The 26,347-nt window shown below is 40.8% G+C and overlaps 1 protein-coding gene across 2 annotated transcripts in view; it reads right to left on the minus strand.

Annotated features, from left to right (window-relative positions):
- Nucleotides 1-444: 444 nt before the first annotated feature.
- Nucleotides 445-26,347, minus strand: part of LRMDA (leucine rich melanocyte differentiation associated) — a 1,123,874-nt gene continuing 1,097,971 nt past the window's right edge. For both annotated transcript variants that reach the window (XM_065520859.1, XM_065520857.1), the window contains one exon: nt 445-3,389. In XM_065520859.1, coding sequence (XP_065376931.1) covers nt 3,276-3,389 — 114 coding nt within the window. In that variant the 3' untranslated portion in view covers nt 445-3,275. The remainder of the gene's footprint in view (nt 3,390-26,347) is intronic.

The following is a 26,347-nucleotide window of genomic DNA, read 5'->3' on the forward strand; positions in this document are numbered from 1 at the left end:
CATGGTATTTGAACAACTTAGAGAGAATTGAGTAGTGGTAGCACCCTTCTTCAGAGAGGGTTTCTTCCTGGAAACAGAACTGGAAGAAGCAGATGGTCAAAGGTCACACTGGATCAGCTACAATGATGGACACCAAGGAAGAGTCTCAATGGGTACTGTTGTGTCCATGCTGGGCATTACCTGTGTTGCAGCCACACAGACCTGATTTAGGCTGCCTTTGCCAGTAGCAAGTACTAAACACCATTATTGTTTTGATGAAAAGGGCCCTGTGGATTGTTTTTGGTCTGCATGTTAACAAAGAAAAGAAAGACAGCCAGGTTATTTCCTGAAAACAGCAAGAAAGACATTTTTCCCTTGAAAATGTGCAAGATACGTCTCTGCTGGAAACACACTCATGCACACACACACACACACACAAATGAAAAAATCCTTTCATCCAGAATCTGTGGTTTGCTTTCTTTTATTCCTTAGTATACATGAGTATGTGAAAACACACAACACTCAGACATGCAGCCTGATCAAGTGATAATCTCTTATAATGTGCTTCTATTTAAAGCAACAAACAGATGGAGGGTTTATGAGCGAGGCTGGTAAAAGTAAAAGCAAATGATCGCAATAGTTGTACTTTTAATAGGATTCCCCACAATCCAAGACATTATTCCCTAAGGAACAAATTGTTCTTTAAAATTATGTTACTTAGGAAAGAGACAGTCGTCCTGACATTGCTGAGGCAACAGAGAGTTGCAGGACAGCCTTGCATTGCCGAGGTCTCTCCACTCAGGTCAGCGTCCTAGGGGAGGGAAGACAGGGATGTCAGGCACCACAATCCCCAAAGAACAAGCTCAGTGGAATAGGATAAAAGGAAGAAAGACCAAAGGGTAAAGGAGGTACAAAACATGTCTGGGCCCTGATTGAATTTATTACTTTCTACTTCTCGACTTTGAAAAACAAGGCTTGGGAAATTCCTACAGATTTAAGATAAACATGCAGCATGGCTTCTACCTCTGCCAATTCAGACCAAAATCTAGCTCTAGCACAGCGAAATCTGGTTAACACACAGTGGAACTGTGAGCAACCCAGCACTTCATTATCATTATCCCTCCCTAAGAGAAACAAAGCTCACTACAATTCTATCAATAAGATGAATATACCTTAGTGATGGCCTTTAGGTAATTTATAATTAAAGCTAATCTTAATTAAAGTTATTACACCGTTCTGGAAGAAAATAAACAACCCAAAGAGAGGGAAACAATGTGGCCAATAACTCACTCCAAAAATATGTTTTGCCTCCAAAGCTCACATTGAGGGAGACATTCCTGCGCATGATACAAATGGTTCTGACATTAAAAAAAGTAAACAAGTAAGAAAAATAAAGATGGAAAAATTCTGTGGTCAGTTCACAAGTGCTTTTTTATTGTTTGAGGCAGGGTTAAAGCCTTTTATAAAGACAAGGATATATGTGCGGCTAGATTGGATATGACATCGGACTTGTCTAGCTGCCCTTGCACAGAACTCTGGCTGCCCATATTATGCCAGGGAGAAAGCATGTGTTGATGCTTCTAAACAACGACCCAGGGTGGGACCAAATGCTGATAATGTAAAGCATTTTTCCAGTGCTGTTTTGTAGATCAAACAGAGAAAAGGTACTCAACTCCAGTTACTAATGGATTTGAGAGATAAAGGCAAACATTCAACATTCTCCAATTATTCATGGTTTTGAGGATTTTTATGTTAACTTGTCTAAAGAACTGATTAACAAGGGTTGCATAATCTCTAACAGGGACTCCTGCCAGCCTCAATACATATCATTCAAGGCCTGTGTTGACTCAGTGGGCCAGAGGCTATGTAAACGGGCTAGAGCTGAGAAAGTAGGTTCTCCTTGGGCAGCTTAGGGATTCTGAGTCCCCATAGTTTTCCAATAGCAGCTCCTAGTCCCCAGTATCTATAACTTGGAGGGATTCTCTTTCAGGTTTTGCTGTCATCCAACTGACCTAATACTGGGAGGACAATGAACACTTGGTCTAAAAAGAAGCAGAAAAATAAACACTATTGTGTCAAGAACAATCAGCCTTTTGAGTATCTTCTAGAGTGATCTGACTGGTGCACCAGCAAGTTAGATAAACTTAGAGTCACCCAACTAGCAATGATCACACTTACGTTCCTTGTGACATTAGTGCTAGGGCACAGCCAAGCATACAGGAAGCACCGTCTCACAACCTATGGATTTGATTTCTGAGAAGTCGTGACAAATGTGAAATCCAAAAGGTTTGTGCCTTCTATAAAAACTCTTTGGTCTGGTGGGTGTTTTTGACAGTCTTAATTTTGTTTTTTAACCTCCTGACCCATCACTCTATCTTTCATCACCTCACTACCTTTAAATAGCACCCAAAGGAGCAAGCCAGCCCCACGCACAAGTATGGCCCCAGGCATCACTGGAAGTGTGTACGGTTAAAAATAAATTAATGAATAAGAGTCCCTGGTGCAACCAAACCCTCGTGCTGAGAAAGATGTCTTGCTGCCTTACACTGCATCATATTCAGGGCAAGAAGTGGATTTAGAGTTGAATGAAACAAGATAAAAGTCCATGCTTTTGTAGTCAGGGATTTAGGGAAAGCTATTTACTCCAATAAAGGGATTGTAGCAACATGAAGCCAGCCATAAATGTATGACCTGGCTGGGAAGTTATACCTTCTTCTCTGAAAAACTGCAAACTGAAATGCATCATCTGTCATAAAAATGATGCTAAAGGAATGTGGAGGGGAAGAGACGGGAGCTATGTATATGCAGAATACAGGAGGTGAAGATTTAAAGGGAGTGAGGGAGAGTGGCCTTCCCCTAAACTGTGACTTTTTCACTGAAAATAAGCCCGCAGCACGATGATATCAGAGGGATTTCAACTCAATAGGTGAGCTGAAGACAGTCTTTCTCACTTGACTGCAGCCACTGAGCATGCCCAGGGAGGCCCCAGGTGTGACCTCTGCTCCCCTGTGAGCAGTGGCAGGACCAGGCAATCTATCATGGTGCTCATGCTGTCAGCCCCGTTGCTTCGCCACCGCTGTCTGTCACCCTGGTGGATGAGACCTGCTTAAGGGCAATCATGTCAATCTCTATGTGACCACTCAGTCTAAGGCAGAAGGATCATCTTGACAGGCCTGGCAAAGTCAGCAGAAGGTTCCAAAAGCTGAAGTCATAGCTTTTCCCAAAGAGAGGCGACGTGGGCTATTGTTTTTTCTTTAGCGTTGTCTTTATTGTTGATTTCCCTTTTGATTTTATTTTCATGAAATGGGTGAAGGTATACAGAACTTGGTTTCAGAGCTGGTCATCTCGGATAAACCTGTTGCCCTCCGAGTTTTTTCCGTAGTAAATGTAGCGACACTTCCCCAGGACACCTGTGAATTAAAAGACACATATCATTACAGGTGGCACAATTAGCATAGCAGGGAAGCCACAGGCACTGAAAAACAGACATGCAAGACAATCACAGATCCAACGGGCAGCAGAAAGTGGATGAAGCCCCAGAAAGGAAGAACTCTATCTTTTTGTCCTCACAGACAAGGAGGTTCTGTCGACCTCAGAGTTGACATTGAAATAAAATGTCACTACAAATACAGGTTCCTAGGAATATCGCTTTCTGCATGACTTCTCTTCCACATGTTAGGTACTTCTCTAATTTGGCCAATTACTCCCCAGAATATAGCCTCTCCTCACTCCAGTTTCCCTTAGTAGAGTTTCTAAGAATGGAAAATTAAGAATTTAAAGATGAACCCAGCCCAAGCAAAAGACAGAACAATCTTCCCAGAATGTGACTATTTTGATACCCTTTATCATGAAGCAATATTGTTAACTTCTAGAGAGGATATTCCAAATCCTGGCAGGCACCAGGCATTGAACACATATGGGATGATTAAGGAAGAGAGGCAGTGTTGACAAAATACCACATGGACGGCCGGGCGCGGTGGCTCACGCCTGTAATCCCAGCACTTTGGGAGGCCGAGGCAGGTGGATCACAAGGTCAGGAGATTGAGACCATCATGGTTAACACGATGAAACCCCTTCTCTACTAAAAAAAAAAAAAAAAAAAAAAAAATTAGCCAGATGTAGTGGCAGGCGCCTGTAGTCCCAGCTACTTGGGAGGCTGAGGCAGGAGAATGGTATGAACCCGGGAGGCAGAGCTTGCAGTAAGCCAAGATTGCACGACTGCACTCCAGCCTGGGTGACAGAGCCAGACGCCATCAAAACAAAAACAAACAAACAAACCAAAAAAACTCTACATGGACAGGAACAGAGCCTCCAACATTAAATGGCTTCTTACAGGCATCCTGAACTCTCTTTCTCCGGTCAGAAAGCATTTGATTTCCATTTTCAGTTTTACTTTAAGTAACTCTGTGGCTCCACATAAGGCTCTCCTCTCATTCAAGGAGACTGTAGGAGACTTAACAATGAAACATGCCCCTACAGTAGGGTTGAACTTTTTTAGTCAACTCATTATTTATTCTAAATACCCATAAGAAATCACCTCCATAGTTATTATGAAAGCTCTGTAGGACTATCAAGGAAAAATCTGTTTTGTTTTCGCCACCTGCGTTTTTATTTTCTTCTTTTTTTAGAAAAACCTATTTTAAATTCAGTTAGACGGAGTTGTCTTAGAAGTAATTGGACTTGAGTCTCTGAACCAACTGTATACAACTTGAAAAAAACAAAGAAAGGAAATGTCCATAAGACATTCATTTAAGAGCCACAAATCTGCTTGTGAAAATAGCTACCTAGGGACATGATTATTTTTATTTCCATCAGTGTAATAGTGTGAAACCAACAAGCTCATTTATTTTTTTAATTTGTGATAAATTAGCACTTGAAATTAACCAGGTTCTTCACATCAGAAGTTCTAAGTAGTAAATATTTTTGCAACTGTAAAAGAGATGTTTCTCCACTACAAAACTTCAAACCTTATTCTTACATAAGGATCAAAATGACTTTTAGAAACTTTTTTTTAAATTTATTTATTATTATTATACTTTAAGTTGTAGGGTACATGTGTATAACGTGCAGGTTTGTTACATATGTATACTTGTGCCATGTTGGTGTGCTGCACCCATCAACTCGTCATTTACATCAGGTATAACTAAAGCAGATGCTCCCTGGTTTGGATGACTTGGAAGAAAGCTAGAAATTGCTAGGGTCAAAGAGTCTCTCAGAGTTGGCAATGGAGAGAGGGTGACATTGTTCCATGGCCTCAAAGCTGGCCTTGGGCTCACTCTCATTAGTTTTATTTCCTGCCATGTTCCCATGAGCAAGTTTACTGTGGATCATTCTTCCTCCTTGGTCGTGCTTTCTCCTTGGCCCCCAATCCCCAGTTTCTGGTTTTCAGTATTGGTCTGGTGCCTGGAAACTGAGCTTGGATGGAACCTCACTGAGACCCTTCTCGGGACCTAAATTATTCTTTTAGTTGTTGGCATTGGGCTGTTTCCTTTATTGTGCTGAATAATGTAGCCATCAGCATTGTACTAATATTGTCACCCATGCCAGGATCCTGTGGGTCTGTGGGGTTTTCTGGTCAGGCTCTGCTCCAGGAATAGCATCCACTACAGGCCTGGGTGGGAGTGCCTCGGTTCTGCCAGGTATCCACAGAGGGCTTCCTTAAACATAATTGATTCAAATAAACCCTGAAGAATGTGGAAGGATGGGGCCAAAGGATGCTAATTTCTTTCTACAGCACTAGGATAACATGAATTCTAATAAAAAGGAATGGATACGGTCTGTTGGATGTCATAAAGAACACAATCTTTCTCTTAAGCAAAAGGATGAAAGGCAGACACACACACACACACACACACACACACACACACCACCCACCATGAGTGCCCTATCTCCAGTAAACTCTCCAGTACATTCAGGGATTCAACTGCTTTTTTTCTTCCCTTGCTCCAGGGTAAACTTCAACTCCAGAGCTCACCTAGATGCAACTTGGACGGCAAGTGCCGCCCTAGAAACAGGCTGGATGCTCCTGGAACGTGGGCTGTGATGTGTTCTGTGCCACATTCCCAAGCCTTCTTTCTGGCTGGCATTGATAAAAGCCCTTTTCAAGGCCTACCCTTTTTCTTTGGGCCTGGAGGTAAGAATGTTTATAGACATCCTGGTGAGAGAAGGCTGTTTGATGAATGCAGGAGACTGTGGCTAGGTGTCAGCGCTTGGAAAATGAGGCAAGGACATGAGGTATTAATATTGTCAATGATCTCTTGACAGGAAAACAGATACCACATTCACTGTCAGATTTAAATAGACATCAAGTGCATTAATGACAAAAGGGCAGACTTCAAACAAAGGGGCTGTGTGGTGAAGAGCGGAGCTAGTCTCTGTGCTGGCAACAGCCTGATCTGAAAAGACACCGTCAGGGTTGTAGACAGGCCCAGGATTGTGTGCGGTGACAGAAGACACAGATGCTGACAGAGATACCAGCGCCATATCATGCCAAGGATATTCTAACGCTGTCTGCCGCTCTAACGAAAGCTGACATCACTCCCCATCACTCGGGGTCTTCTCTGCCTGCCCCTGCGGAACATCTCTCCCCAGACATCATTACAAAACTCACTGCGGCTGCGAAGGTCCTGGCAGTTCTGTTCTGCTGGAGCGGTGGGGACAAGGGTCCTAAGGATAACCTCAGTCAATCTAAATTTGGAATTTGCAGGAGGAGCACACCCGACCCCACTGATATCTTGGCTACTTGAGATGATCAGAAGGCCATTGTGTGAGGAGCTGTCACCTTGAATAAACTCCCGGAACGGACGGCACTCAGTCTGTGGGCTGCTCCAGGAAGGCGTGGGGATGGCCTGGCAGTTGAAAATGAGATCCAGCTGCCGGGACTCGCCTGGGCAGAAAGGCGCTCTGGCTAGTGATGGTAAGAATCGGCTGAAATTGTCAAACTCAAACCATCTCCGGTGGCTGAAATTAAGCGAGCATTGCCTCTGTGCGTCTCCTCCCAGATCTCAGAGTCGGGATGTGATTACCCCCAATATGTGACTTTTGTGTTCAAAAATAAATAAATAAAATTAGCCAGGAAAAGCAAACATGCACAGAACAGCACAGTCCCATGTGTGACCACAGGCCTTTATTTATCATGAAGGTTATTTGTAAAATATGAGGCTCTGCTGGTAAATTAAGCGAGGTGGCATTGCGTTTCTCTCTCCCTCGTCCGCCCCACGGCCCTTCTTCTCCCGCCATGGCAACTGCCATAAACTGTGAAAATTACAGAGGGAACAGTTTGCTTGCAAAGAACATTTTGATGGGGAGGCACTCCGAGGCTGGAATTTGGGAACCCGCTGGTTTGTGACTCAAGTAGGCAATGGTTTCTCTGAACATCTGCAACGTATTCATTTGTTTGTATCTCCTCAAACTACAACGTCTTGGGACTGGAGGGGGAACAACGCATTTAATGGCATATGCAGTGTTTTTAATTAAAAGATCTGGCTTTGGCCATATTAAGTAAAGCAGGCTTGCCCTGTGTCAGGCTGACGTGCAGCTGTCTGTGTGGGGTTTCTTTTCCAGAGACCCTGAAAAATGACAGGGCACTGTCCCCCGGGGGATTCTTTTCCTGCCAAATGAGACTCCTAATTTTTCTTAAGTAGCCAGCTTTCCCATCACCATAAGCTGTTAAAGCTATAATTATGAAAAAAAATTTATCAGGAAGAATCTGTTTTAAAGAGGCCCTTTATCTTTTCCATGTTTTCCCCCTCTGGAATGGATGTCCTAATTATGCAGATTAAGTTATAACCTTGGGGCTGCCTGAGTGGGTGGGACTCAGCCTCCTTTCTTGGATGTAAGGCTGGGACTGCAGGGTCAGTAGCAGCGATTTTGCTGGGGGAGGCCCTGAGAGTCCAGTCCAGGGAAGGGAATTCTTGCACATCCTTTCATTTCATCCAGCATCCTGGACTCCCTGATTCCTGGACGGCCTCACAATACCAGCTGCAGTTCAATAGTCTATTTAGTAAGGCGAAGTGGGGAAAGACCCGCATTTAGATCCAGCCCTGCCCTAATAGTCATGTGACCATGTACATGTCCCTTTCTCTCCCTGGGCTGGTTTCCCCATTTGTAAAACAAGGGCAAGGGGCCAGATAATCTGAGAGGTTCATTTTAGCTCTGAAATAGGTGATTGGGCATTTTCCAGTGTTTTCCTTATGAAGATGAGAACACCAGGTCCAATACTGCCCTGATGCAGGAGACAAATTCAACAGGTTAGTCAATAAAAAAATTGATTTAGACTAAGTCAGCCCTTGAAACCCATCCAGCCTGTATCCCTAAAGCATAACCTGGATAGAAGGGGGCCTCTGGAGGACCCCAAAATCCCCGAGGAAAGGGTTTTCAGTAACTTTCCTGCAACCTGTATTTCATACTCACAGCTAGAAGTGCTGACCACTAACTAGGCTGTGTCCCACAGCTTTGGCATAAGCCCAAGACTCATAACTCCGTATTCAACAGAACTAAAGCCTAGCCATCAAAGCAAGTGGTCTGTCATTAATATTTTAGTGGTGAAAAAAAAAAGAATCTGCATGTAAATTACAAAAATGCATTTGATACTAGAGTGTAGGTTGAACCAATACATTTATATTTGTAAAATAGAATAATTATCACTGTTGTTAGTTTTGGTAGTCATCACTTTAGGGATCGTTATTTTAAATGCTATTTCATATGAGTTTCTAAATGTAGCTATGGAATCACAAACATATCTCAATCCCATTGTGATATGAGGAGGTTATAATTAGCACTAGGATGGAGGCAGGGGATGAACGGTTCCCCCATAGAACTTCTGTTCTGTAACCTATATGGAAAGGAAGGAACTAGATACCTCATGACCCCTGCAAAAGGTGATAACAATGTTGTGAAGAGGTGGATGGGCCCAGTGACAGAGAGGAAAAGGTGATCAGGAGCATCCTGGTCCACCGCAGAAGGCTCTAGAACAATGTTTCCATGGGACTCTATACATGTCCATAAATGTGTCATCCCCTACAATATTCTCCCTCCTCCCCAATTTCTAACACCCGGTACCTAAAACCATACAGAAGCATCTTGTTTACCATGGAGCTACGTCCCAATAAACCTATTGTAAGTTGAAATTATTGTAAACCAAAAATTCATCATTACTTGAAACTATCTGAAGTTGTAAGCCCTTCGACTTACAATGGGGTTACAGCTTCTATCAAATGTGAATGACTTTGTAAAATTAAACAATTATAGGTTGAACCTTTGTAAGTTGGAGAGCATCTGCACTTGGTACAGAGGAGATGTTCAATAAATATTTGTTGAATAAATGAATACCATTAAAATAATCATGTACATAAAATTTACACAGAATCTACAAAGTAAGGAATGTCAATTGCTGGACACTTATCTTTTAACCTCTGGTATGACTTCAGACATTTGAAACACTCTGAAAATATATACAGATTAAATATTTGCCTCATTGAAAAAGAAAGAGTAACAGGAGGCAACGGCCTCAGTTCCTAAATCCTGGTGTTGTTTTTACCCCAAACACTTTCTCCCACAAAAGCAAAGCAATCACAACATCTAGTTGAAAAGAGAGAGAGAAGTGCAGTGAACATTATCATCTGGCCTAAAGAGCTGTAAACATCACACACTGGAAAGGGACATTCCCCAGAAAGCACATTCCTCGGTCTTTGTTAAGTGCGGCCATGAATGCACGGGGAACTGGAAAGGAATAAACACCCATGTTTTATGATCTTGAGAAGTAGCTGGAGCAATGCCCTGAGGTCAGCCCATGTGATGTGCTATCAGCTCTGCTGTGGCTATCACACAGGATTTAGCGGAGCCTGCGAAATGACAGGCTCCCAGCACAACATCCTACTTCAGTGTAAGCTACTTAAATACTAAGACAAAATAAAGAAGAGAGACTTTAAAAGGTATTAGGGGAAGGGATTGTGTGGGAGCAGTTTTTGAGGAAGGAGGACAAAGACCTTTCTCTCCACCCAGTATATTTTCCCTTCATCTGCAGCACATCTGAGATGCCTCGGGTTGGAGATGAAATGAAGAAAGGCTCTCCACCTTACCCAGGGGAGGGTAGAGAAAGCAAAAAAAAAGTGTGAGACTTGCTTCCCAACCCAGCTGAGCATGACTTCAGGCAAGTGTCTCGGTTAATCATCTGCATCTTGGGTGGGAATGGGGTACTGCATTACAACAGTGCATGCCAACCCCCAAACCTCTGTTAGGGCTCTTGCACCATAGGTTGGGGGGGTACTGCACACTGTCCTTTGCTAAATACTGCAGTGACCACTTCAAACCATGCTTCCTGCTTCACCTTCATTGTACAAAAACAACCCACAAGGGTATTCCTACCCTACTACACTGACCCTGATGTCTTGTATTGGTAGACATTTGAATTCCCCAACTTTGACTCCAGGGATGCTTTGACTTTGGGTTTATAAATACAAACATGTAAACTAGCCTGATAATTTTTCTTTGAAAAAGCATTAATTATTCACAGCAAACTCCATTTAGCCAATTTAATTCCTTGATCAATTTTTAAGTACAAAAAGCATTTCTATTTTTAACATTTTCATTTCTATTTTATTGAATTTATCTTCAATGGGATCAATCCTTTATCATGTAATTTTTACAGTAAGGTTAAAGTCCTCGATCAGCTTTGGCCAAATATTAAATTTGCTGATTACATCTTCTAAATCTCTTTTAGAGTCATTTATTTTTACAAAGTCCCATTTCCTTGAGTAAAATATTGCAGATCTAAATTGTGACAAGAAGACTTGTGTCTGCTGTTAAACTTTAGTCAACAAACTTTATTGTGTGTAGTTTTAGCTCATTTCAATTTTATTTTGTTTTCATTATTTTTATCAAGGCTAATTCCTCCCCATGTATTTGTGTGGTTTTCAATATATCAACAAGATATAAATCTTTGGTCCATTTTTCATTCATCATAAATTATATTATGTGCAGGATTAGTTGCTGTCATTTTTTCCCCAGGTTGATTATTTCTGCCAGCACTGTTATCATAAAGTAGAGTAAACATTAGTTTGTATTCATTTCTTAGCACAAAGAGTATGAAGGAGAAAGGTGAATACCGAGTGCATGATAGGGTCCAAACTGTGGGGTTCTGATATGTTGTCTTCTACCAAATGCCAGACAAAATATTAGAGTGTGGAGCACCGATTCAAGGGTTAGGATGCACCATACCTGGAAAGAAAGCTAACAAAACGGCCAGGCAACCTATCCTTTTGACAAGAGGGCATTTGACTCCAATGCTCAGACCCATCCAGTGTGGCTTTCCACTGGGAGAGGACAGATTACACAGCCTGCTCAGACAAATGCTGGGCCTTGTCAAGTCTCACCCACGTGTTTGTAGGGAAGGAAAAACAGGAGAAGGAAGTCGGTCAGCAGGGAAGGGATATTCGCAAAATTCGTCGTGAAGGGGATCAGCAGGTAAGGCTGTGGGGCTAGCCTCCCAGACCAGGGAGGCTACACAGGCAGTCACAGAGTGGGCAGGCTTATTGTCGTGTGACAAACCAGAGCCTCTAGAAAACACACCCTGGGCTCCCAGGGCAGCTGAAATGAGGCTTGTCATCTTAGAAGAAGAAGGGAAAGTGGGGAAGGAAAGAGAGGAGAAGAAAATGCAGGACAAGTTCTTCATATAGTCTATCATATAATCTGTCAGTGGAAAATGGAAAAGCTGGCCCAAGTCTGAGAAATAACTGCATCTTTGAGCAGATCCTTGGTGACATTTTCTGCTGACCCACCTTGGGTCCTGGACCCCACACTCAGGTTACAGGCGCCGTGGCTCTATCCAGACTGGGTGGGCCATTCAGTCCTCTCCACATGAAAGAAACATTAGACTAACAGATTAAAAATTATCTGGCAGCGAATATTTCCATTATGTGAATCCTGGAAAGGAAACAGACAATGTACTTTCGCTTAGATGTCAATGCCTTTTAATTTCCTATTTTTTTGGACTGGGGGTAGTAACGAGTGAGTACAAACTGACAGGAAAGATTCTCAGAATGGAGGATGGGCTCACTAGCCCCTTTATTGGGAGCTCCCTTTTTTGGCTCCTACCTCTATACACATTGTATGTCAATCAAACAGAAACATACTATAAATATGAGAGGTCAAACTCCATGGTAAATATTTCCTTTCTCCAACAACCCCTCTCCTCCCCACCCCCCAAATGAACTGTTAAATCTTCTTAGCAGTCCAAATTTTGTTTTTTAGCATCAGGTTACTTTTTTTTTTTTTTGGTCCAAGCAAAGATGAAGCCTGAAACAGTTTTTGTTCCTGACTTCCTAAACAATGAATTGTTTACACTGTCCTATAAGGATTCTCTGTGATTTGCCGTACTGCCTAGTAAGCTTGGATACAGAACGGTAAACTTTTCTTTATAAATATTTCTTTAACTGTATTGAAGGATTCTAAAGCTGAGAAAGAATTTAAAGAACTTCATTTCAGGTAAATTCCTTCATTTTACAGAGTAGAAAAATAAGGTTTCAACTGGCTTTGGGAAGGTGACAGAACCAGACCAGGCACCCATACAACTCTATCTAGCCCAGAAATATCCCTGAATTATAAGACACTGCCTTGGCGACAGGAATACAAATTTTGCTTTTCGGCTTATTTTTCAAATTCATTATTTATTTGTTCAGTCCTGTTCACAGGAACCAGGGGTCTCCAGAGAACATCAAAGATCACCCACATCCTTACTTAGTAGGCTCATTCCTACTTGCTTTTTCTTAGAGAGAAACTTGAACTGCAAGACTAGTTTGGTGTGAGTGTGTTTCTCCTCTCTCCTATGTCTGTATTCTAAGTAGGGCTCAATGGATTTGAGATGGGCTGGATTCCAAAGTGCATGCCGAGATGGGATACGAAACCGTTCAGATTTGTGAAGTGCCCTTCAGTGCGGCTCCGTGATGGATGTCACATCAACCAGGCTGTCAGTCAAAAGGGACAGTGGTCAAGTGCTCTGGCCTCACGTTTCTTTCTCAGTGTTTGCGTGAGGAACTCAGACATCTTTCAGACAGGAAAGAAAAAAGAAACAAAGGAAAAGGCCACCCCGTCACCACCTCCTCCATTCCCGCCATTATCTCTACATTCATCCTTTCCACCTTCCAGCTGAAGTCGGGAGCATCACCACTAGAGGGCAGCATGAATTTAGGAAAGCAGCCGCTTGCTTTTAAAAAAATAAATAAATAAATAGCGGCAACTATTCAGGGAGAGTCATTAAAGCCGCACTGTGCTTTTGGTCACCAATTATAGGTTCCTGAATAATCAATATGTCATGTTTGGTCAATCTGCGCTGAAGGCTTTCAGGAATAGGGCTATCAGACACTCCTTGCCCCCCGTTTTGGGGTTCTTCTCGCCTCAATTTCAGGGACTGATTTTCTTTACCATCAAGTGTTCTAATTAATCTTCCAGGCTCAGAGATTGGGGATTTTTGCATATCACCTCCACAAATGTAAATAAGCATTCAAAATAATAAACAAAAATTTCCTGCATTTCTTAGCGGGAAAAGTCATTTTTACCATGAAAGTTCAAAAAGATATGCCATCCGATGGCATGGAGCTGCCATCATTTGACAGTCAAAAAAGTAAAAAACATAAAAATAAATAAACATGAAAAATGGATCAATACACACAAAGTTATCTTCTTTTAATGCTCCCCCTTCCTGCAAATCCACCCAGCCACTCACTGCCTTCCTTCTTAGGATACCTGGTCCCAGTGTCATCAAAACAGAGAGAGGCAGAAGCTACTCAAATAAAAATATGACAATAATTCCAGCTGCTGTTTGATCCTCATCTGATCCCCATCATTGGTCTCTGGTACATGGGTCAAGTAACTATTTTCATGCCTGGAACAACGAATGATCACCTCCCTTTAGGAGAAAGAGGTATTTGTGGGCTTCTAGAGATTTCAAACACATCATTATTAAAAAAAAAAAAAACCAAAAACAAAAAACAGCAATAAAGGTATAACATTCTAGGGAATGGCATTTTAAATTAGAATTTTATAGGATAAAAATACATGAGTGGATTCAATCAGGGAAGGAGTAAACACAAACTGGAGTTACTGGCCTTCAAAGCAGGGGAAACCAGAGCTGGGTCCAGGTGTTATTCTCCATTTCAGCCGAGAGGCCTCTCAAGTGGTCAGTGAGGCAAGTATAAAATGGCCCTCACACATCTTCTTAACTTTCCTAATATAACAGTCACGTGACTAGCCACTAGGGGAATGTTGGGTCCTTGTTAATTAAATTATCTCATTAACTCATGGTTAGCTAAAAACCTTTTTGAATTTTCACGCATAAGACACTAAAACCAAAATCAATTTCACTGTCTTACTAGGTAATCATAGTGACCACAACTGAATATTTCTTTGAGTGCCTTTAGTGAGGATAGTACAGTTAGGAGTTTAGATGGGGTGAGAAGGCTGCGGATTGAACATTTCTCAAGATCTTAGGATCTCCTGCTTATGTGAGCTCCAAAAAATCGAAAACGACAGCTTTTCACCCATGCATCGTAAAGCTATGGCATAGTAGGTATGCAGTACATTTTTTTTTAAATTGTGGAATAGATGAAAAGATCTCAGCATACTTATTCTGAACCCCAGCATTTATTATACATCCCTGGACAGTTATAGGTAGAAATGTGTGGGTTAGCCCTGGGACAGTGATTCTATGACTTGCCCATGCGTCAGAATCACTGAGAAGGCCTGTTAAAACACAGTTTGCCAAGCCCAATTCACCGGAGTTTCTGATTCCGTGGATCTGAGTCGGGGCCAAGAGTACGCATTTTTGCGAGTTCCCAGGTGATGCCAATCCTGAGGGACCATCTTTAAGAAACACTGTTTTAGGACAACCTAAAGAGGGGCCCTTATTTCTTTTTAAAAAGTAAAACTCATGACATTAGTTTTTATTCTTGTAAAATCAAGACTACCTAAAACCAGAGATTTAAAAAATCTGGTTAACTGAGGGTTCTAATGTCTTGAGTTTTGGTAAATGGAGGTTTTATTTTATCCCCAATAGCAGTCTGAAAACTAATGGTACCTAAATAATAATAATAATAAAACGTTGTTCCAGCTCTTTATCTAAAAGAATAACCATAAACATTCAAATTTTAGTGATGTGCAATTACATTAACAGGAAAAAAGAAGAAAACAGTTTCTTTGGATAAGTAGAATAGATCTGAACCATCATTTATGAAGTATAACCAAAAAATAACTTGCAGAAAAAATTTCACATAAAGTCTTTAGACTCCCCCAAAACTGACAGAATCTTGTATGAAGAAATCTGAGCAGTGGGGGTCCTCCTGCAGAGTCTGAATGGGAATTTTGGCTTTGCTCTCAAGCAGAAATTTGCTTTTGGGTTTTAGAGCTGTTCCTATTAGAGAGCTTACATCAAAAGCAGGGAACATCCACAGTTCTGTCTGGTTCTGCAGGCTGAAATTTCTTGAGAGTCATTGAAAATAAAGACAAGTTGCTTTCTTGTTTTCCTAATTCTTTAAGCTCCAAAAAAAAAAAAAAAAAAAAAAAAAAATCCTTTCAAATAAAATTAAGCAAAACCCCGTAACAACTGGGTTTGTCATAATTCAAACCCTGCAAGGATTGGGGAAAAGGCCTTCCTTTCTTGGGCCCATTGGTCCAGCCTCCGCCTACCCTTCATTCGAACCCAGACAAACTCTTCCTGTACTGATATTACCATAATCTTTCCTAATTCCAGCACACCCTAAAGTGCTTTCTCTGAAAAGAAAACAAAGGGAAGCTGATGATATATAATCTAACCGAAAGAAGTTTGCTTTACAAAAAATGAGTCTGTTGTTGCAGAAAGCACAGCATAATTCTTGGACACTAGCTCATCCCAGTGCCAAATGGTAAAATATGTTCATAATTTCCCAATCTTCAACTCCCCACCCTCTAACCTGCTTTGAGAAAAAATTGTGTGTATGTGTGTATGTGTGTGCATGTATACATTAGTGCAAGAAACTGTAGGTTAAGGAAGAATTAATAGTAGAAAGCAGGTTATAAGAGTTATATGAACCTCTGTACCTTTTTTTCTGCCCAAGATAAAGACAAGGAAAATAGTAGAAGAGCATGTTATAAGGGCTTTCATTAGGGTCAGGCTCATTAAAACTTAATGAAGGCACCAGAGTCTCTCCAGCAATATTAAGATGGGTGTGTTTTTTGCGTATCAATAGAATGCCCTAGTCAGAGAGACACTGCTGACAGTGGGTGGTACCAGGTGTTATCTGTCCCTAGAATGTACTACTTGGATGACTTGGGATATTACCCCTTTTATTTGGCTGGCTTGAATTTGTCAGGATTCACCCTGTGGTAAGTTAACATGCTTCCATATTGGGGGAAAAAAAAAACTGCCTATGGGCCAATGTGAGCCTCGCACCTAATAGAATACATCTGGCTCCGACAGTTTGATGCCCAGCTCTAAGCTACATTCGGCAACACAAATTAACAGCGTAGACATTGCCCACGCTGAGCAGGAAGTAATAACCTGCTACCTGCTACTTGGCCAAAATCTCATTATAAGCCATTACGGTAATTGAGGGCCAAGACTCTATGGATATTAGACTCCCTGAGCACCAGTGGTGAGTTCAGGAGAAGAAAGACTCATAATGCAGGGGGTGGGGCACCTGAGGAGAAACTGTGCTTAGCATCACACAGAGAATTCCATCTACAGGGTGCTCTGTGGTACAGGGAGAAGCCCACATGACCTCTCCCCGGGGGCTCAGGACTCCAGGAAGGTGATGTAACTATTGGTAGGCCTCCAGCAATGCTATACAATTGAAATTTTGTTTGAATGAATATTGGGTACAGCCACAAATGAAAGAAGAGGGCAAAATAAGCCAGAATGTTCCATGAGTAATAAGCATGGAAGCTGGTGAGGGGGTGGCAGGAGAAGCAATCCGTTCTCCCTAGAAGATGAGGCTATCCAGGAGTACTGTGTGTATAAGAGCTTGCATTCTTCCAGAGGGGCAACTTCTTTGCCCATAAAGTCAGGCCACTGAGGCTCTGTGCAGGGTTGGGCAGTTGCGAATGAAGTGGTGTGAGTTGAGAGGAGGGAAACAGGACAGAAGTCCTATCAATCCATCAGTAAACCAACTGATCAATCAACCTGATTTTTGCTACCATGAAGATGGCCCTGGACTCAGAAAAAAATGATGATGGCTTTCAATAAACTTTTCTAAGAAAGTGTCATATAAGGCCAGGGAGAGGAGTAATTGAAAATATAAGAAACTGTCTGCAGAAATCCCTTCTTATCATCACCCTCTATACACACACACACACATGGGCACACCCCAATAACAACTAAATTCTCCAATCATGGGGGCAATCTCATGCAGGGTTTTACCTAATGTATAATAAAAGCTCCTGAGTGCCATGTCTCTTCTGATACCACTGGACTGGTGAACACCTTCCTGAGAATCCCCAAATGACAGTTTCATCCTCCACCAGGTCTCAGTGAAGGGTTCCTTGCTATTGGCATTTTAAAGAATCAATAATTTCAGGAAAATCAGCATGGTGCAGGACATAGAGTGTTCCTGAGCATGGAGACACCTTGTGAGTCTTAAGCACACACCCTGTGCACCCTAAAATAATCTTCCCATCTCAGTCAAGCCACCCTCCTCACTTCCCTTCACCTAGAGAGTTAAGCACAGTCTGGAACCTGGAAAATGGCTGTGGTTGGTACAAGTGAGGCCTTCCCTATAACTAGATCCTTCAGGAAAAAACAAATTAATCAACAGCGAGCTGAAGTGGGTTTAATGATTGCATTCTGCATACAATCAGCTTTTCCCTTTTCAAGGGCCATCAATATGTCAAGGGAAGACATATCTGAAGGATATAGCTCTTAACATCAAGGTTATCTATTCTCCACAAGGCTCCCACTCCTTGCCTGGCTGATACTCCACGCTGCCTGTGTCTAACATTTTCATCAACTCTGCAATCAATCAAGGTAATAATGTTGTGCAAAAAATCAATTAACAACGCAATTAAACTTTCCTTATTATCTCAAAGGGCTGAAATAATACCTAAAGGGAAGATAGACTCACTGAATGCAGACATCCATAATCCAATGTGAAAGTGAATTATGAGGTTAGACAGATGCAGGCATGTGCTGGTGCTGTTATTTTCCAGGGGTTATATCTCATCACAGCAGTGTATCAGTCAGCCCCAATCCCAGACCCTAAAATTCCAAATTACTTTTAAGAAATATATGATGTGCAATATCCATTTCATATTATCTTTTAAAGATAACCCCCTCCCCTCCAAAAAAAATTGAATGGCCATATTATTCAAAGACAAAATGATCTTTCAACAAGAACATAAAATATAAAAGCTATAATAACATTTACATCTGTATAGCACACATCTCTGTAAATGCAGGTCATCTATTATACATAATCTGCAGCACCTAAAAGCCCAGGATGCGGCATAATATTTAAAACCCAAAGGTGTAAATGTGCAAACTCCTATGGGATGGCTGTGACTTCCTCCAAGGGGAGGCCTCACCCATGCCTGCCTACACACACACACATACATACACACATGTGCACACATGTACATGCATGCATGTATACATGCACACAAATGTATGCAGGAGCATCTAGAACCATGCAAGTGCTACTTATTTAAAAAGAGAATGACTATATTATTTAGCAATTACACTCAACTTGCCCTGAAACACTATCCTTAGGAATTGAGCATTTACAGTACATAAAAAAAAGACGACTATTAACCTTTTGCAGCAGTAAGGACTGGGAAGTGCTTGGAATTTCACACTGAAATGAGACACAAAGGGGAGGCAGAGGCAGGGGTTCCATGACATTTACAGAGCTCATTTTAAACTACTCTGGACTGGCATGCCATGTTCTGACACCATCAGAAGGAGGCCTAGCGGTAGAAGGGGAAACAGTGAACAGAAGAAGAAGGAGAAATAAATGCCAAAACAAAAGCCTGCAAACAGAATGTGCTAATCTAACATTAGCATTATGTGAACATCTTCTTATCCCTGGAAACAAAACACAATACTGACTTAAAGAATAAATATGAATTCACACAAAAATCATCAGTTCAATTCCCCCTGAACTTATCCTTCTCTTTTTTAAGATGGAGTCTCACTCTGTCGCCCTGGCTGGAGCAGTGGGGCGATCTGGGCTCACTGCAGCCTCCACTTCCTGGGTTCAAGCGATTCTCCTGCCTCGGCCTCCCAAGTAGCTGGGATCACAGGCATGCACCCCCATGCCTGGCTAAGTTTGGTATTTTTAGTAGAGATGAGGTTTCGGCATGTTGGCCAGGCTGGACCTGACCTCCTGACCTCAAGTAACCTACCCAACTCGGCCTCCCAAAATGCTTGGATTACAGGTGTGAGCCACCATTCCTGGCCTCACCCTTCTCTATTGGGCACCAGAGGTTGCCTCCTAGCAGAGTCTGACAATCTCTCACCAGCCTAGGAGATCCCTGGATATACACAGGAGTCAAATGAATGGACCTAGGAACACACAATTCCCAATTTGGGCCACAGACAGTTATCCAAATCAGATTAAGGAATGATTTCCTTCATGGTCAAACATGTTGCTCCATGGGCTCTAGGTCTGGATACTACATGACTCATTTCATCACAGCATGAATTTCCACATATAACACTGGGACTTGTGCAGGTATTGTCGAGCATTTAAAACAAGTAATTTTTTTTTGCAAGTTACTCTGTCGTAACAAAGATCCATCTTTCCAAGCCAACTTTCTTCCATTTTCAGCACAACAATGAGGCAAGCCTAAGCCCCAAGCACAGACTCAAATAAACAGTAAAACAGGACAAATACACAGGCTCATTCTGCAGTTTCTTGGGAAAAATGAAGAGGCAACCCAGGATGTACTCTTTGGTACAAATTTTCAACAGAGAAGTTAGAAAGGTTTAGTGAATCCTGCTATTTCTCTCCTAACCTTAAGGAACATAATTAATATGTTTTCATTTCCAATGACTCTATTGTGTGTGTAGCAACTGGAACTGCCCCTGCTGTGTATTTGATTCCACCGACGATGGGGTGGGTTGGATTTTAAATGATGTGTGAGCACTTCTGTTCTTTCCGTGCTCTGGTTTATGTGTTATTCATGACTCGCATTACAGACATGGCTGATACACAGATGTAAATGTTATTAAATCTTTTGTATTTTAGAGGCTTTGTGAAAGGCTTCTTTGTTTTCAAATAATTCTCTTAACCACCAAAAATAACCAGTAATACATGACAATGTCTTGGGAATTTTTTTCACTGTATTTTCTGATGAAGAGATTTCCCCCCTCTACTGCTATCTTTTATCAAAATAAAAATGTAGAATGAATTGGGAGATGGAAAGTTACATCTTTATTGTGTTGCTCAAGTTCAACTTCACATGTGTGCACATGTGTGCAGACACTAATGTGTGTTCCATGTTTTGTGTGCATGTGGGTGTTTTGTGAATGTGGGCATGTGAGTGTTTGTGAGTGTACTGTTGTATGTGTCTTCTGTGTGTCTTTATGTAAGTTATGTTATACAATACACACAGTACGTGTTGTGTGTCTACTTTGTGTGTATACCTTGTGTGTGTTATGTGTATACAAGGAATGTGTGTGTGTGTGAACATGTTGACATCATTATGCCAAATCAGAACTCAAAGTCACCCAATTCTTAATTACCTGTCAAAGATGCAGTTGCTTTACTGCATTTTGGTACCTGACATAATTTTTAATCTGTTTTCACTTTGCTCCATCCTCTTCATGTTTCTCGGGCTTTCAACGGAAATGTGGCAGAGGATAAACCTCTTCATATAGACAGCACTTAATCAGTCTGTGCCTCTCGCTGGCTCACTTTTCTCTATTGATTTTAAATTTAAACAATGCTCTGAGACTGAACAATGCACCTCCACAAATACAGCTGACTTGACTGAAGGAGGTCAGGAAAGATGGAGATGGTATATTTCAATCTTGAGATGAGTGGCCCAGCTGCAAAGCACTCTAAAAGTAGGGACTGCTCAGGCCCTCTGCCCACCCCCAGGCAAGTGGGGGTGCCTGCTTGATTTCAAAGGTTCCCTCTGGGATCACAAGAAAGATCACCTCAACTCAGGGTGGGTGTGGCGGACTCAGAGGTCTGCTGTTACAGTTCCTAGTGCTATTGCCCTGGGAAACCTGTTCCATCTCTCTGGGCCTCAGCTTCTTAGCATGTAGAGAAAAACCCCTTGGGGTTATTTCTTTCCTAATGAACATCACCCCATCATCATCTAGGTAGATTTCCTGTGCTGTGAGTAGCTCACATTGTGGACATCATGATATAAGCCCTTTTTCTTTCTGTCTCCTCTTTCCCTTTCCTTGATTCATCCTCTCTTCTTCCTAGAGTATCTACAAAGCTTGTACTCCCTCTTGCCTTCCTTGGGGTTTCTATCGAAGACAGAATCCAAACACCACTGTCCTTTTTTCTTATCTGACCTTTCATACCTTTTCTGAGAAGTGGCTTGTCTCTGATATGTTAATACATGTTAGGATGTTATACCTTTTTTAAAATAGACACTATTATAAAAATAGACTGACTAAATATCTAATGGAATTTCAGGCAAAATAAGTAAATGGAGAAACACCATATGCCAGGCATAATCATTGCTACTCACTCCCACCTCTAAAAAGAAAGAAAAGGAGAGAGAGAAATTCTTTGTACATTTGAGGAACTAGCAGGCCAGAAAGGGAGATGGTTTGTCAAATAAAAATAACTGTAATAAAAGTTGCCATAATACTTTAATATACAAAATGTTATGCAAACATAGGAAAAAAAATTAGCTCTGCCTCAGGGAGGGAAGAGGTGGGCAGAAGGCATACAAGACATTTTCTCTCAATGCATGCCTTTTTATAGTTGTGCTAAGTCACAAATATTACACAGAGTTGTAACAAGTTAAACAATACAGAAGATGTATTTAAGAATTTAATAATTACTCCTTTCAAGATTTCCATGACTACCTAATATACAGTGATTCCCAGGATATACTGTATATGTGTGTATACAGATATATACATAAATATATATAACTGTATATAAATATACATATATATGCAAGATATCTTGTTAAGTAGAAACGCAACAAGCAAAAAAAAAAAAGAATAAATTCAGGTACTTTTTGGTAAGAAAGAAGTAAAAACAAGGTTAAAATAACCATATACATATGTCCATTTATGTTTTCCAAAAAGAATGTGGGAAGGATAAACCAAAGAGTAAGAATGACAATGTGTAGCAGGTGGGTAGAAATAGAGTAAAGGGGATACGGATGGGACAGGGACTTCTCTGAATATGTCTCTTTTTATCGTTGTATAGTTTACATGCTGAAAAAATAAAATAAATTGAAAAGGATGGAAAAATGTGAACTCTAAGTCTGAATATAAACAGAAAAAAATGAACCTAATTGTATATTAAATCTGTAGTACAACTATACAAAGAAATTAATTAAAGTAATTTTGTAACATGTACTTCAACTACATGCCTGAATATATTCTGAGTAACAGAAAACTACAAAGAAATCTTGAGCTTTAACTTAGTAGGCTTATCGTTGTTAGTGTTGTTGCTATTATCCTTCTCAAATTATTTTGTGTATATTGTAGAACAGAGAAAATGTGTAAATATACCGAGGTTTTTAAAAGTCAAGATTTTCAGAGAGAAGAGAAATAAAACTAAGAATAAGGGAAGATGAGGTAGGTAGGCAGAATAACTCCAGATGTCCACACTCGAATCCCTGGAACCTGTGAATATGTTACCTGACATGGAAAGAGAGGCTTTGCAGATGGGGGTATTATCCTGGACTACCTGGGTGGGCTCAATCTAATCACATCACTCCTTAAAAAAGAAGCTTTTAAGACTGTCATCAGAGAGGGAGATGTGACGATGGAAAAGTGGTCAGAGAGGTCAATGTCACTGGCTCTGAAAATGGAGGAAGGGGCCAGGAGCCAAGGGATACGTATGGCTTCCAGAAGCTGGAAAAGGCAAGAAAAAAAATTTTCCCTTGGACCTCTAGAAAGAAGTGCAACCCCACTGACACCTGAATTTTAGCTCAATGAAGACTGAGGCCAGACTTCTGACCTATGGAACAGTAAGATAATTTTGTGTTGTTTTAAGCTACTCAGTTTATCATATTTTGTTATGGCAGCCGTAGAAAGCAAAGTAGCAGAAGAAAGAAAGAATAAGGATAAGAAAAACGTGACAACAGCTCTGCAAGTTTGAATTGAGGGATCTGTAAGAAATTACGATTAAAATATACACATATGACTCTGTGTGCACACATGCGCTCAAGTTATGCACGTGTGCAGGACATCTAGCATCCACATACTGGTTTCCAAAATAACAGGGCTACTGGAAGAAATGGCTGATTCATGTTGTGGGGCAGGAAATGTGCACAGTGAGACTAGAACATCTTGCTGTGCCAGAAAGCAGGGAAAGAGCACAGAAGAAAGTTTGAAGAAGCTCTTTTGTGGCCAAATTTGGCACTATTTGAATATCAGAATGAAAGATGATCGTAATTATTTGATACATTGAATTTTTTAATAAGTATGAGTCCATCATAATATTTAAACAAATATAAATACAAATAAATGCAAAGGAAGAACGAAAACTCTTATTTAAAGAATGACAGCTAATTAACATAGAAGGAGTGACAAAATTAGAAAAATTACCATACGCCAACATAGTAATTCAGGCAAGTATTATCAATGGCTGTTACAACTATTGGATGAAACTTTATTGGGGAAGAAAATATTCACACAGTCTTTAGGTCACTTATTAATTATAAAGGGGAACATAGCCTTTAGAGGGGATCCATCTGGTAGTAACCACGTTAGCCAAATTCTCAATCTTAGTATCACTAAGAAAGGGCAAAAGGATCATTAAATATCACGTGCCTCATAACATGATGTAGTAAATATGCCCAATATCACCTATGCCTGCCAAAATGTTAAACTTGAATCAAACCATGAGGGAATGTTCAGAAAAATTCAGAATGTGGGACATTCTAAAATGAAATTGACCCGGGCTTTTGATAAAAATGAAATGTCATGAAAAGCAGGAAAGGTGGGAAGTATGCTGTAGATCAATCGTTCTTCAGCTTCATCAGAATCACCTGGAGGGTCTCTTTCAACAAAGATAGCTGGATTGACCCCCAGAGACCCCAGTGATGTGATACTGCTGGTCTGGGGCCCACCCTTGAGAACCATCGCCCTAGACTGGAAAAGTCTTAAAAGCCTTAACCATCAAATGCAAAGTATAAACTTTGAAACTTTGATTAAACACTGGATCAAAACTAAAAGAGTTATAAGAGACACCATTGGAAAAATTGGGGAATTTTTTTACTATGGACTGCACGTAATTAGGTAACAATGTTGAATTAATGTTAATTTTCTTAGGTATGATAATGGTATTATTGTTTCACAGGAAAATGCCCTTATGCATAGGAGACCCATGCCAAAGTATTGAGGGATGAAGTGTGATGGTGTCTGTAATTTATTTAAATGTCTCATTTAAAATGGTATCTATATGCCAGGAGCAGTGACTCATGCCTGTAATCCCAGCACTTTGGGAGGCCAAGGCAGGTGATCATCTGAGGTCAGGAGTTCAAGACCAACCTGGGCAACATGAAGAAACCCCATCTTTACTAAAAATACAAAATTAGCTGGGCATGGTGGCACATGCCTGTATTTCCAGCTATTCGGGAGGCTCAGACGGGAGAATCGCTTGAACTGGGGAGGCAGAGGTTGCAGTGAGCTGAGAACGCGCCACTGCACTCCAGCCTGGGCGACAAGAATGAAACTTCATCTCAAAAATAAAATAAAATAAAATGAAATGAAATAAAATAAAATAAAATAAAATAAAATGATATATATAATTCACAGGCGGACTCAGAGACATAGAGAAATGGCAAATATGGCCCAATATTAACAGTGAATTGAGGTAGATAATATATGTATGTTTAATGTACTATTCTTCCAACTTTTCTGTAGGTTTGAAAATTTTCACAGTAATAATTTAGGAGGAAAAGGCTTGTTTTTCTTGGCATATGAACTTTTAATGGGAGATTACTGACCCCATGAGTATTTTTCAAATCTTTATCAATTTTTATGAATCTGTATAATGGCCTTCTCTTCTATTAGAAGAGACCTATTTAAGTGACCTATTTATGTATTATAAGCTAACAATGATTATGATCGTTTTAGGCCAACACATCTGCAAATAGCAATCAGTTGTTTAAAAAATTAGTTAAGAATGAGAAATTATTTGCCCCTCCCCACCTCAATCCCTCACCCTCTGCCTTCCTCTTCTCCCAACCCCCTCAAGAGCATATATTCCACATATATAATCCATCTTTCTTTTATTCCTTCCTTCCCTCCTTCTTTCACAAAAATGCATAAGACTCACGCTTAATTTGCATTACAAAATGCCTGACTTGAAAAGTTATTTTCTGGTCATGGACTCATGCCTTCTCACATGACACAACTATTTACTGAGATTCTACGATGTGCCAGGCAATATCCTGGTAGCTAGGGATACGGCATTGTATCCCTGTGTGAGGATATGTAAGGCTATTGCCTGATACATAGCAAAGTCTTAGGTCACAGACACTATAATCTACTGGTGGAAGGCAGGCAAGGTAAGCAAGTAGACAAAATTTAGAAACAAACAACCACAATAATTTTAGACATAAATATCATGGAGGTGGTATAATGGGGTGGACGGATAGAACTAAGAAACAGAATACCTAGATGCTGGTGCTACTAGCTCCTCTGTAGTTTGGGTTTGCAAATTTTGGCAGCTCATATGATTTATGTGAACCCCAGTGTTTATATTTTAAATGGCAATAATAATATCTGCCAATATACCCCCACAAGGTGACAATGAGAAATTTCAGCTTTTGAATGACATGTATTATCATTGCCAAATGATAATATTTTTTGGAATATGCCTTGATACTTTGTCATAATTTTTATAATAATGATCCATCTTATAACTATCATGTTACTGCATTAATAAGGATTACAAAAGCTGCTGTAACAAATAAGTCCCAAAATTTCAGTGGACCAACACAATAGAATTTTACATCTTTCTTACTCAAAACGCCAATGCAGGCAGTTTCCTCCAGGTGTGATTTTTGTGGCTCTGCCTTCTCCTATCAAGTCGTTTCATTTGCATCAGGCCAGTGGAAAGGGAAAGAATGTGGAAGAGGCACAGTCATTTCTCAAAAGCGTTGGTCATGAACTGCCACACAGCACTTCCACAAACATTTCATTGGCTAAAACACATTCATGTGGCCATATCTTACACAAGTGTGACACACT

The sequence above is a fragment of the Macaca fascicularis genome, chromosome 9 (assembly GCF_037993035.2).
Source record: "Macaca fascicularis isolate 582-1 chromosome 9, T2T-MFA8v1.1".
NCBI lineage: Eukaryota > Metazoa > Chordata > Mammalia > Primates > Cercopithecidae > Macaca > Macaca fascicularis.